Source organism: Crocodylus porosus, unplaced genomic scaffold (genome assembly GCF_001723895.1).
Source record: "Crocodylus porosus isolate Cpor-Errol unplaced genomic scaffold, CroPor_comp1, whole genome shotgun sequence".
Lineage (NCBI taxonomy): Eukaryota > Metazoa > Chordata > Crocodylia > Crocodylidae > Crocodylus > Crocodylus porosus.
Genome location: NW_017728906.1, coordinates 129,518,693 through 129,532,607, shown reverse-complemented (window position 1 = coordinate 129,532,607; position 13,915 = coordinate 129,518,693). Strand labels below are relative to the sequence as shown.

At 42.4% G+C, this 13,915-nt stretch overlaps 2 protein-coding genes across 2 annotated transcripts in view; one reads left to right on the top strand and one right to left on the bottom strand.

The window, feature by feature from the left end:
• MZT1 (mitotic spindle organizing protein 1) overlaps positions 1-302 on the bottom strand; it is a 10,948-nt gene extending 10,646 nt beyond the window's left edge. The window contains exon 1 of the mRNA XM_019529807.1: positions 196-302. Coding sequence (XP_019385352.1) covers positions 196-244 — 49 coding nt within the window. The 5' untranslated portion in view covers positions 245-302. The remainder of the gene's footprint in view (positions 1-195) is intronic.
• Positions 303-733: 431 nt separating this feature from the next.
• The window catches only part of BORA (bora, aurora kinase A activator), a 29,401-nt gene continuing 16,219 nt past the window's right edge, over positions 734-13,915 (top strand). The window contains exons 1-5 of the mRNA XM_019529806.1: positions 734-762; positions 2,629-2,799; positions 4,171-4,277; positions 6,518-6,563; positions 12,944-13,025. Coding sequence (XP_019385351.1) covers positions 2,644-2,799; positions 4,171-4,277; positions 6,518-6,563; positions 12,944-13,025 — 391 coding nt within the window. The 5' untranslated portion in view covers positions 734-762; positions 2,629-2,643. The remainder of the gene's footprint in view (positions 763-2,628; positions 2,800-4,170; positions 4,278-6,517; positions 6,564-12,943; positions 13,026-13,915) is intronic.

Here is a 13,915-nt window from a genome sequence, read left to right as displayed (position 1 = left end):
CTGGGGGAAGGCAATCAGGGCGGCGCTTGTTTCCTCGGGGGAAGAAACAGAGCTACCCCTCCTGCTGCCGCAAACTCCTGCCGAGGCCGGCCCAGCTCCAGACCCTTCCGGCGCCCGGCCCGGCCCGGCCCAGCGGCAGCGACAAACAGTAGCGGATCCAACTAGGTCTGCAACGAGCGCCCGCGCCCAACTCACCGTCCATGGTCTCCCGCACAGCGTTCAAGTTAGCCGCATTACTTGCCATAGTGACACAGCGCGCGCCTGACCCGCCACCCGGACGCAGAAACCCGGAAGCGGAAGTCCTTCTTAACAGGGAACTATATTATATTTTAAAATAATAATTACAATTGTTTTCTGTGAGTATATTTCCCTGTTAGGAGGAAAAAAATAAAACATAGTTTATTTTTTATGTAAAACAAAACAACCCCAACCCACCTCTCCCCAGCGCATGCGCAATTACATCTTTGGAGCTATTTCCGCTTCCGCCTGGCCCGCTGTAATGTTTCAAATATGCCCCACCCACTCCTGCGTGAGGAGTGGGTGGGGTTACTCGTTCGAATTTGTTAAGCAAGTCCTGCTCCGATTGATCCGTTCGAGAGCGGTCGCCACGCGATTGGTCAGACGGGTGAGGCAGCGCTCGATGATTGGGTAGCAGCGGAGCGTGGGGGGCGGGCCAGTTAAAGAGCTGCCTGGGGTTAGGCAGAGGTGTCGCGGACGTGGGTGGGTTGAGGTGGCTTCATAGGGATCCGCGGGCGGAGGCAGGTACTCTCGACTTTAGGCCCTTTATTTCCCCCCCTCTCTCTTCCTCTGTACAGGCCTTTCGGGGCTAGTGTGGGCTAGAGCCCGCATTCCCCTAAACTGATTGCTGCCTTGGGGAATCGTGCCTTCGCGCATGCACGCAGCGGGCCGGGATTAGGAGGGAGTCGGAGTTTTGAGGGTTCTGACCCTACGACCACGCATGCACCGAGCATGCTGGGAGTGAAGCATCGAGGGGCTCTAAGGATGCAAAGCTGGAGGAAGGGCAGAGCAAAATAAAGTTTCAGTGGCAATAGTGTGGCCCCAGACCCCGTGTGTCATGTGTCACTTGACTTTCTCTGCCAGCTTGAAGGGGGAGGAAGAAGTTCTTACTTTCTGGGATAAGCAAGTAACTAAGGCAGTGCTGGGTCTGGGGCCATGTGCCCAGTTGGGATATTTCTCATCTGCCCAATCTGGTGTGATGGATTGAAGGGCATTCATTGGATTCAACCCCTGCCTGTGGTAGTTGGGGGCTAAAGTTGCTCTCTAATCCTGTGCGCTTGCTCCAGTTGATGCTAGGGCTGTGTCATCTGACTCAGGACTCTAGTTAATACAGGTACTGCTTTGCCCCACCAAATTTTCTGACCTGAGGGAATCATTATCAAGGCCTGGGCGGGGCTTCAACTGACGAGAGTGCACAAAGCTAGTTGAACACAATGTGCAGCGGAGGAGGGTTGTTATGGGGTCTGAGGTACCCCAATGGTTGTAGCAGCCTCTAGACTGACTTGACTTGGGGATCAGTGTTTATTGCATATAATGCACATCCTATTTTCCCTGAACTCATTTTGGGGGCTGGGGGTGGGGTGGAGGATGCAGGTTTTATCCAAGAAAAGGCACTGCCTTCTCTGGGAGAAGCATGGTTTTGAGTCGTACCTGTACACATTGTTATGTTTTGCATATACAGCCTTTCAGTAAAGAGTTTTCTTAAGACACTCAAGGCCAGATGCTGCTTCGTCTGTTAAAACAGTGCCTAGGCGTGATTCTCTTCTACTGTGAAAGCCCCAGGAAAATTTAAACCTTGTTGGATTCTTCTCCACCTCCTCATTGCTACTTTTTTGTGATGGAGTCTTAAGGTTGAGATCAGTGCCGTTACAAAGCAAAATGTATGGGTTTGGATGATTGTCCAGGAATTCAAACTGGGTGGAATAGGATCACGCTTAGGATATAAACAGGCATCTCATGTGTCCTGGGAGCAGTTGTGTTGGTAATTGTCCTGGAAGAGAAAAGTCACGTGATAGCTGTGTGCATGTTGCCCTTCCAGTTGGAGTTTAGTTAGTGGCTGAATGCATGGCTGCTTTTCTGGCATTGATCCAATGATGCAATCCCCACATGTTTGTTGAGATGCTCTTCAAAATATCTTGGGGCATACTTAGCTACCTTATCTAGTAAACCTTTTTTGGGGTCTGTACTGGGTCAATGAAAATGGTGTCTGAATGATGATTCACTCAGGTTCATGTACAAATTAAAGCCAGGTATAGAAACCAGGTATAGAGTCATTATCTTGTGATAATTACAGTGTACTTGTAGCTGGTCTAAATTTATTAAGCAATTAACCAGTTAATTGCATGATAACTACCTTGCACATGTAGCTAGCTGGTCTACACTTACTACACAATTAACCAGTTAATTGCATAACATGTCTCCTGTAGCAGGGGCGTAATTCTCATTCTGGTTTATCTGAAACTGATCAGAAAGCTGACCAAATTTAAACTTCTTATACTTTCTTCAGTTTGACTAGATTTTGAATTGCTAGTGTTTCTCTAAATGATGGTTTCTTACTGCAAAACGATGGGGTACTGAACAATCTAAAATTATAACTTATTTTCCTTCTAGGTATTGTACTGTATTATGGGTGATAGAAAAGAAGCTAAAATGCAGATAACACCGGAAACTCCAGGACGGGTTGCTGTTCTGAACCCTTTTGAAAGTCCAAGTGATTACCATAGTCTGCAGGAACACGTTGTTTCCAGTCCTTCTGTCTTTAAATCGACAAAAGCCTCATCAGTAAGATTTAATCCTTAGTACATGAATGTGGAAGAAATAGCAATACTTGCACATACAAATTTTTCACACTTTGTAAAGTACATATTATGTGTAATACAACTTGAAATATTTTTACAAGAATTTAAACATAGTTCCTTCTGTGGAAACTTACAGTATTACTATGGTTTGTTTGTTTGTAGTGCTGTGTAACTGTTTTGAAAGTCTTGATGTTACTAAAGTTTTAGTGATTTTCAGAGAACCCAGCTAGTTGTACATGACACTGTTCTAACTGTATTGTTGACTTAAAGATGAACAGTATTGGTTAACTAGGCTTTCTCTAGAGAAATGCTATCTGCAGTAACCGTTGTTGCAACCTTTTGATTCAAGTAGGCTGGGTGTAAGTTTAAACTCAATAGTCATAATGCTGTCTATTCCGTGCTTTATCTGGCCCTGTTTTAAGTCTTGAACTCTCTCTTATACAGTGCCCTAGTTTCAACGTGGAAGATGGGAAGTGTCTCTGCCTCAGAACATATGGAGTCTGGTGGTTACCTGAATAAATCCATAGGGAGGTAGCTGATGTAGGTTTGATTCTGGGTCTCTGGTGAGGTGTGTAGCTACCGAGCTATCACATAAGATGGACACCACTAGCACCTTCTTTCCCTTTTTAAAAAGAAAGCAGCCATAACTGCATTTTTGTATGAATGAAACCTTGTATGTGGGTGCATGTTTGGTGTGCTCTGAAGACACAGATCATGCCTATCAGGGGACTTAGGCAGGGGAATTCTAGGTTTTGAATTTTAGCTGGTCTTTGGTATGTTTTTGACCCCAAGTTGTTCAGACAGGAATCAGCTCAAGCCATGTGTGGAGATGTAGCTCTAGATGACATACTTTTTTGACTTTAAAATTTTCTAGGCACCAATGACTTCAGGTTCCTACAGGGCTAGATGGCAGCTGAACAGGTATTTCTGGATCTCAGTTTTGAATTTAGGGACCAAATTTCTGAACTGGATTTGATCCTTAGATGCATCATTTACCTCCTTCATGTCCATTTCTCATCTGTGAAAGGGGCATAGTGGTATTCTCATAGTAGTTCTTTGAGACATATTTGTTAAGAACTTTGATAATGGAAAGCATCAGTTAATGCAAAATAGTAGACATACTTTGTTGTTTCACTTCCTATAGTATTGGTACTAGTTATTAAAAATAAAATTATTAAAATTTAAGTACTCACTTTCTCCTTTTTTGTTGTTTAAATATTTAGCTTACGCTGATTGAAACAATTGCTGTCATCTTAGGGAGGTAACAGAAGTGCTGTTCCTTTTAAAGATCTGTGAGTTTTTTGTTTCCTTTTGCTTGGAATAGTAAGCACTATGCTCTTTGTTCTTTTCTTAGACCCCAGGAAAATTTAGGTGGTCTATTGATCAGCTTGCTCTAATAAATCCTGTGGAAATTGACTCTGAAGATGTTCGACGTCAAGCAATGTATTTAAGTCATGCCAGGTATGTTGCTTTTTGTTTTACCTAGTGAACTGAAGCAATACCTGAAAGTTGTGGTTACACATGTACATTTCTAGTGTATCTCTATGAAGAGTGAACATTTTCTATTAAATGATAGTGCATATAATATTGTTTTTTTCCTGCAGTTATTTAGATTTTTATTTTGTTTTTTTAAGTCTCTGTTATGTATATAAAATCTTGCCTCCCCATTATTTGTCATGCCAAGCTCCATGGAACAATCCTGTAAAGAGGCTGGATTACCTGGGGCAGATTTTGGGCAGAAGCACACCTTTCAGTCACTGGTACGTGGGGAATTTCCTCTAGTTTGTTTTTGCTGCCTTTACAGGCTGACCAACTCTCCTACATATCCACAGGTGTAGGGCTTTCTTAGGTACACATATGTGATGAGCACATCAGGACTCTGCCAACAATTTTAACCACTTTTATTATTTTATGGCATGGGTCTAGTATTGCAAGCACTCCACTGTTTCAATGCTGAATGGGTTGCAAGCCATTAGTGGAGTTTGATATTTCTTGTAGCAGTCTTGTTACCACAATGCAGTCTGGCTCCAGCCGCTGTCTTGCATTTTTACGCAAGAGACGGTCCAAGCTTTTGCAGTTTATATATGCAGCAGCAACCATAGTGGTATCATAAGAGTTATGTTTAGGGAGCTATCCAGGGCAAGGTGGCAGCCAGCCAATTTCACGGGCAGGTTGCGGGGCTGGCTCCCATTTTCATGGGCTTATTGCGGTGAGGCTCCCTGCGCCTCTGTTTGAGGGACCCTGGTAGAGTTCCCCACTGCTTCTGGTGCAGGGGACTCGCTGGCATATGGCTCTCCCTCTTGCTACTGATTGGAGAGGGGCAGGGCTGCATGACAGGTAGCCCTCTCAGCCAGTCAGCAGTGGGGGGTGGGATTGGCTCTTTCCTGCTTGCCGTAGTGCCAGCAGTTCCAGTAGGCGTGGCTAGGAGGACTGCTGGCTCGCACTGGGGAGCTACCATTTTATTTTTAGTAAGTTTTTATTTTATATTTATTTATTTATTCCTGTGGATTTCACAACATCTACAGTATCCATGAAATTGTGATTTGAGTAGGTCCCTAGTTATGTCACTGCTGATGCTTTCACTACAATGGCCTGCCACTGGTTCTAGCTGCATTTTTAGTTACATGTGGCAATTTTCTGGAGGTATTGCAAAACTAGTCAGAAAAATAACTGGAGAAAGGGAGATAAGAGAGGATGAACATACTTATAAATAACCAGGTTCAGTAATGCAGCAAACAGCTTCTATATAGTGTTTTGAACTAACTTATAGCTCCATCAGTTGTTTAGGTATTTGTCCCAAATGGTTTCTAAATATAAAAACATGGTCTGAAACTATTCACATATAATAACCATATACAAATACTTGAAATCCTTTTCTGTACAAGAGGTTATACAACTAATTGTCAGTACGAATTTCTTCTGGTTGTGGATTATACTGTTATTAATTACTTAAAAGGAGAGTTTTCTAATACATATTTTGTTGAAAGGGAGAAGAAACTGAAAGGTGCAGTTAAATTATTTGAATAATGGTTAGAAAATTGAACTGGCGGAAAACTATAATATAATTTAACATGATTTCTTTGGAATTACTATTTTGTATAAGATTATATAAAAGGAATGCACTAGACAATTCACACTGGAAATTTTGGGATTCTTGTATATTGGCTAGGATAAGATGGATAACATACATACCATTTGAAGAGGGGCACTGAGGACAAGTAGAAACTGTCAGAAATAACTACATTTACATGCATATTTCTTTGTGCTTTCCATTGGCGTTTTCTCCCTGTCTACCTGGTATTATTCCTCATAGTGAATCTCTTTGTCATGTTTAAAATAAGGATGTATTTAACATGTAGTAAGTTTAAAAATAGAATGTTTTTATAAGCAAAGCTCTATTTTAGTCCAGGATTTAGATGGAAGAAGCAGATCTATTATGAAGACAGTATTTTTTTCCAAGAGTTGCTATTAAAATTGTCTATTGTGGAACTTAGTTTTTTGGTTTTTTTTTAAAGTAGGCAGTTATAGAGGAACTGCACATAACAAGAATTATTCCTTGCATGGATTTATTTGGTAAAATTTGATACTTATTTTTAGTTTAAGATTATAAAATGGTGTACACTGAATGAACTTCTAATTTCCAGAACCTCAGCTATAATAACAGTATTTGTAACTTACTGCTTTTTAATTTTCTTTATTAGACTAGATAAAGAGATGGAAGACAAAAGACAAAAAGCAATTGAAGAGGTAAATAAGACTGATATTTATATTCAGTTGTATATTAATATTATGCAAGTAAAATGAACAGTAGTGAAAACCTAAATAGTAATTACTGCCCAGTACCTTTGCAGAATGGTAGGTAAGTTTTAACAGGGCATGTGTGTTTCTTTGTTTAAAACATCAGGCAGCGTATTACTTTTCTCTTGCTGTTTAGAATATAAATCTCTATTGCCTGCTTTTATTTGATTTTTGCTTCCCTCAATCAGGATCCAAAGAAGCAGAACCTTGGACCTTTATGTGATCTTTAGTTACTTGAATTGGAAATATATTTTGCTTTTCTTGTAGTACTTCACAAGAATATCAGTGACAAGCATTGTACAAAGAATACTCCAAAGCTTACCTTTTAATAAGTTTAGGAGTGAATCCGCATGTTCAGTCCTGGTGGTAACTGTCATGATGCTTGACAAATTCTTGTATTTTTCCTAAAGATTTTTGAAGAGATGGCTGGACTTTTTACTGAAATAAAACTATTTTTTTTAAAGGAAATGCCATTGGGGGATATTTGATCCCATACAGTATAACCTGATAAATCTGGTGTGCTCGGGACCAAGCACCTGACAGAAATTTGAAGATGTCATATTTTTGAAACGGGCATGGCGGCCGGTCTTGGAGTGGGAAAGAGTGATAACGGTGGGTGGCCCCAGAGCACCGGCCACATGCAGATTGGTGACATATAGTGGTGAATGGCAGTGGCAGCTGCCGTGTTCAAGCTTCCCCCTCCACATCCAGGAGGGCAGGGAGAGTGGTGGCTGATCCTAGAGTGGCAGAGGGCAAGTGGCAGGTTTTTGAAAAATCCAGATTTTTGATATCTGGATTTAGGAGGTTATACTGTATTATAAATGTCATGGTCTGACAGTTTAGCAAATAGCTTCTCTCAGAGTCTCAATTTAAATACATAGAGGTGAAACTTGGTTTGTTTGTTGTTGTTCTGGGTTCTCTAGTACTCTTTGCACTTGCCTATTGTTAGTTGTAAGAATGATGACAAGGCATTTACCATCCTGTTGTCTAACTCTATACTGAGAAGAAAAGTACTGTAAATCAGGATTAATATTCTTATAAAGACTCACCTGTCCAGTGCATCCTTCTTCTTATATTGATAAGTGCCTCTTAAAGTGAAGGCTTATTTCCTACCTCTGGATGTTTAGGAATTAGCTAATTTGATTGCCTTCGAAGGAAGTTGAGTACTGCATGTTCTCATGAAACTACCAGATAGATGCTCTGAGGTACTTGGCTTGGGCAGCTTACTCTCTAAAAAGACTTTTTGTAAGATAACATGTAGTCACATCAAGTATCTTAAATGCATCCCTATGAAGGTAATAAAAATCTGATCAAAGAAGCTACGTTTTCTAAAGGTAGCATATGCAGGAGTATTTATTACTTGGAACTTAGAATTCTGCCTATCTTTTCCTAAAGGTTTCCTTTGTCCCCAAGGTGTATGCATAGATGCCAGCAGTGTGAGTTAGTCAAAATGTTGTACCTTGTATTTTACGGGTTGATTTGGGAATTCTCTGGCTGGTTTCACGGCAGTTAATGAAGAAACTCCTTGCAGACTTTGTTTCTTCAGAGTGTTCTGCTTCATTTTGCTTTGGTCCTTCTTTTTATATTCCTGATTTCAAGTTGCACCTGTCTCTTCTTTATTTCATTTTTTCTATTTGTCGTCAGGGTGTGTGTTAAACTAGAATTATCAATTTTTAAAAGAAGTTTTTTAGTACCTTTTTAATCCCAGAATCCTGTAGTTTTCTCCAGAACTTTTTTAATGCATTGGTAAAGTTTACCCTTGTGCTTCATTTCCTCTGTGCATTTCTGCAGAGCCTGTAAACACCAAGCGTTCTGAAAGCTGTGCTGCTTATTCTCTTGTACTTGAAAATAGGAGTCTTCAAGTCAGGAAGAAAACCATACTAATCCATTTTTTTCTAGTCCAGTTTCTTTACTGCAGGCACCTTACATTAAGTGCTGAATTATTTTGTTTCACAAAACACCTTTTTAAATTTAAAAGGACATTAATGGCTTGAGTGTCTAAACTTAAAGAACCATCTGGGTTTCAGATTAAACAAACCTTAGGAGGATGAGAAATACTAAGTTAAGTTTGTCTGTCTATTTTTCTTGAGCCATGCATCAAAGGTCTCTTATTTTTTATCTATACCTGTACCCTGAGCAAATAAGAAATCTGTGTTACTGCATGTATTTCACATTTCATTTTCAGTGTGCATGTCTACATGTACATTTACACCAAATTAAATTTACTGCATAGTAGGTTACTGCGCGGTAAGCAGGAATAGTCCAGCATCTACACGTGCAGGTATTAAAGCACAGTAATGTTGTGTCGGCTGACTTCATACTAAAGTTAGTCCCAAGTCAGTCCACTGTGCCGTAAGGCATCTACACTTGCATTACTGTGCAGTAACTAATTGGGCATGCATTTGAAACCTGCATGAAGTAGGTATCAAATTTACGCTCAAGTCAGAGTATGTTGCAATGTTTACTATGCAGTATGGGCATGTATGTGTAAACGCTTGCCTGTACTGTGTATTAATTTTGGTTACTATCCAGTAAATGCACACATGTAGAAATGCCCAGTGATTTAAAAACCAAGAATGTCTAATTTTGGCTCCCTTTAGGGCTTTATGGTTATACGTAGTGATGATTTTGCAGATTTCACTGAAGTTGCAAAATCGGGCATTTATTGTGGAATTGGGCAATGTCAGCAAAATCCGCAACAAGAAGGGTGGGGGAAGAAAAAAACTTACTAAAAATAAAATGCTGACTTCTTTCATGGCCACTGTGACCTGGGCATGTAGCCTGTTGCCGGGGGGGGCTGCCAGCACAAAGGGAAGCAGCCAAGATGGCTGCACCCGAATTGGCAACAAGAGGTGGAGGGGCATGTTGGGTAGTCCTAGGCCAGTTGGTGGTGAGGGGTGGGGCTGCATGATGGACAGCCTTCTTGGCCAGTCAGTGGCGAGGGGGAGGACCCTGGTTTATCAGAGGTGTGAGGGAGGAGGTTCTGGGATAAGCCCTCAAAAATGGCGGTCAGCCCCATGAACTGCCTACAGAATGGGCTACCTGCCTCCTCAATTTGGGTAAATTCTTAGTTGTACATACTACACATGATTTTTCTTTTTTTTAAATAAACTGATTAGATAAATTGTATTCTAAATCTCCTACTCGCTAAGTCAGGCTCCAGCTCTGAAGCTTCAAGTGTCTGTCATTTGTCCAAGTACCAACAGACCAGTGATTTATTTTTATTTTTTTCAGCCTGGGTGCTATGAGATTATTTTTATTTTTGTCAGTCTTCTGGGGTGCTATGAGATCCTTTTGAAAGTGCCATGCAATATGAGCACAGTTGTGTATTAGCACAGGCTGTATGAAATTTCACCAGCCATTTCTTTTCACAGTCAGACATTTTGATGGTTGAAACACCGAATCCAAAACGTAATGCAGAGCTCCAAAACGAAACGGGCCATCTGAAACGTTTTGGAAATTTTCCAAAACGTTTCAGAACTCTTTCAGAACCAGGCTTGCGGGGAAGGGGGAAGGATTGCTTTGATATTGACATCTGTAGCTGGTGGCCAGTGACAACGATCTGTCCCGTGCTGGGGAATCAAACCGGGGCTAGGGAATGAATCTGGTAGCTGGTTTGTTTCCCTAGCTCCCTGATCTTTTCACTAGCTCTTCCTGGGGTTGCGGGCTCTCAGATGATGTGGGTTGATAGCAGGCTGCTGCTGCCAGCTGCTGATGGCAGCGGCTCTTGGCTATTTCTCCAGCTGGCAGCAGCAGCCTGATGAAACTGCACACAGATCCGGGGGTCACACCCCTGGGAAGAGCTGGGGGAATGATCAGAGAGCTGGGGAATCGAACTGGGAGCTCCATCTGACAGGCTGATCCACCCCAGCTCCCAGGCAGCGTGCAGCGCCCTGCTGAGCTGCGTTGCACCCACATGATGGTGATGGTGTGGATGCAAGGTGTGGTAGGGGTGGCAATCCCACGCTGCGCAGGGCAGGGGCTCTGCCACAAGCCCTCAGGCCCCAGTCACCGCTGCCAGAGCCAGTAAGTGCAAGGTTTTTTTTTTTTAAAGCTCCTCACTCACCGGCTACGGACCACGCGGATGTCAGCATGCTGTTGCTGCCAGCTGGGGCCAGCGCCAGCACTCAAGTCTGCCTAGGGCAGCTTGCACTGAGTGCTGGGAAGAACCCAGTGCTGGCGCTGGCTCCAGCTGGCGGTGGTAGCCTGCTGTTATCCTGCACGCAGATCCAGGGGGCCGCACCCCCCAGGAGTGCTGCGAGGCTGTGCCAGACTCCTGGGGGGAGCAGGCCCCTGAATCTGCAGGTGGGATGACGGCATGCTGCTGGCAAGGGATACTAGTTTTGCTTTGAACAGCTTGAGGTGCAGTTTCCCAGAAACCCCTGGACCTATCTCCTTGAAACTTAGTAGGCTTCATGGCCTCAGAAGGAGCTAATATCCCTGCAAGTTTAATCCTAATCAAGCAAAAAATGACAAAGTTATAGGCAGTTTTATGATTCCCCATTATAGCCTATGGCTGAAACCCCCAAATACCATCGAAATTCCGAAACAGCTCCAAAATGGTTTTGGCTGAAATGAAATGGGATACCGATTCGAAACGCTGTTCCTCCAAAATGCCAAAACTGAATCGAAACATGGGTGTTCTGCGCAGCCTTAATGTGTATAGAAACAAGCACCTATACATAACTCCATAGATTTCAAATAGGAATTCATAGTGTCAAAAATGGTTTTGGTCTTTTGGAGTTCTTTGTAATTGAAGAATTGTTTTATTAATTTCCATAATCAAAAAACAAGTGAAAACCAAGAACTGGCATATTCTGAGGAGTGTCTTGGGTCTAATGAGAGGTGCCACAGCAATAGAGACACAGTGTGTCTCTAGTTGTACATTTTTATGTCCATATCATTTAGATTGAGAACATTTAAAAGAAAAGGAAAACCTTCATGGAGTGACACAGAAACAAACTTTTGTTTTTAAAAAAAAAAATGTTTTTGTATGCAACAAGTCGTATAAACTTAAGATTGGTGATGCTGATTGTCAAAACTTAATGTGCAAAGAAGACTAAGAGAGGAGGTGATATCTTTGCCTGCCTGATTTCTTAATGCATTTCCAAGTTAAAAATACTTTTGTGTAAAGGTTCAGAAGACAATGAGATGTTGGACTTGCGCCATGTAGTAACGGTTTGAGATGAAGCAAGCCCTTGATGTCGTATATCTCATTAGGCAAATCTGCTATTCACTTAAGCCCAAACCCGTGAGACCATGTTGCAGTATGTTATTTTGACATGTCTGGGTTACATAGGCCATGTACAGGTGTTATATTTCTATGGGGACAATTCCCGCTCTCTCAGGAGAAACTATGAACATACAAACTTTTAATTTTTCCTTTAGGAAATATGTCCCAGGAAAAACTAGGTCAACACTTAAATGATCTTGTTTGCAAGAGAAGCTCTTTCGCCAGTAGGACAATGCTCCCTCCATTTTTCCCAGACCGAATGGGTTGGGTGGTTTGCCCTACTGCTTGCTCTTCCAGATACCTGGTCTGGAGAAGGTGCAAGGAATCTTTCCTTGTGGCTCGAGTCCTTTTGGGGACCGTGAAGATTAGAACTGCTGCTGGTTCCCATGGCTTCCCCAGACTGGGATCGCACTGATCTAGTGAAGGTGTGGAGAGCAGTAGGAGTAGAAATGGGGCAGGTAGCTGCAGACTGAATGCCTGTATCCTCCCTCTCCCAGAACGATTTCTAGTCATGCAAATTTCTCACAAACATGTCATCCTAAATTAGGCTCTGTAGTGCATGGGGATAGGTAGATGCTTCTAAGTAGGATTCATGAGCACCATCATGTTGACCAGGGAGCAGCCTAAGTTAGCCTATAGAAAATGCTGATGCTTGGTCTGACTGTTAAATCTAGCTGCTTTTCAGGGCTTAGCTAGCTGCTTTACTCACACTTGGAAGTCATGATCCTGAGTCCACAGCAGAAGGTAGCTGCTTAGAACCTTTCTTTCAAAAAACTGGCAATGGATTACTCTTTTCTTTTAAAATGTGACTGTTAGAGATGATGGTAGTGCTTCCCCCTTATTCAGTAGCTGGAACGCTCATAAGGTGTGTTGTATCATATTCATTAAATAACTAGGTTACCTTGGACTTTACCTCAGTGAAGACTATTAAAAACATGACTGAGAACTATCATTTGTTTCAAGGAGAACTGAGGTTTTTAAATAACTTGCATAACTCAAATTTAAGACATGTATCTTATTTGGTTGAGGTATGAATCTATAAAATCCCAATTTGGTTTGGGAGAATGTATGATTTTTGTTTTATTTCCCCCTCTAGTTTTTCACCAAAAGGCTTATAGTTCCCTCTCCTTGGACTGATCCTGAAGGGAAGCAAGTTTCCCAGTTTCATTCAACTAAATGTAAGTAGGGTTTGGGGAGGGGAGGTACAGTGTGCATGTGTGCGCACATACATTTTGAAAAGTATCTGCTAGAATACATTTTGAGATCTCCTACCACTGTCTTTATCAGCTGTAGTTGTTTTGCCCAATGAATGCACGTATGTTTCAGTTTTAGGAAACCTTGTGGGAGTTGGGGAATTACTGACAACCTGAGTTTGTGGGGAATGTAAATTTTGGGTTTGAAGTAGGTTTTGCCCACTGCCTCTCACAGTACTATGAATTTGATTCTAACCACACTCAGTTTTTGGTCTGTCAAATATTTTCAGTAAACTCTTCACTCTTTCTGTTTCAATGACAAGGGCATTGGCAGTCCTCTTGTTCATAGGTTTAAGCAGAGATTTTGTAGTGTAGGAGGAGACTGGACTTTGTGACTGAGGAGGACCCCTTCCAATCCTACCTTCCAAAAATGCATTTAAAATTATTTTTTCAAAATCAGCCTAATTTTATGCCTTTTGACTTTGGTGAAACTGTTTTTTCACATGGAGAAACTGAAGTACTTCAGACCAGCAATAACTATAACCTTCTTCTGGCTTCCCTGCCTGCCCCCCCTTATGCTCAGTACCACCTTGTAACCCAGCCCCACTGCCAGCTTGGGCCCCACCCTGGCTCCGGTCTCACCCATCGGGGCTGCGCATGGTGACAGCAGCTGCGGCCCTCCTGCTTGCTGCACCTGGAGGTGTTTGCCACTGTCGCCTCTGGGCTGATCAGTGTGTGAGCTCCAGGTGGGCAGCAACAGCCAACACTGCCTGGCGCAGCAAGCGGGGAGGCTGCAGCTGCTGCCACTGATGGGCGAGCTTGGAGCCCAGGGCTGGGTTACAAGCTAGTGCTGAGTGCTGGGAAAAGCGGCCCCT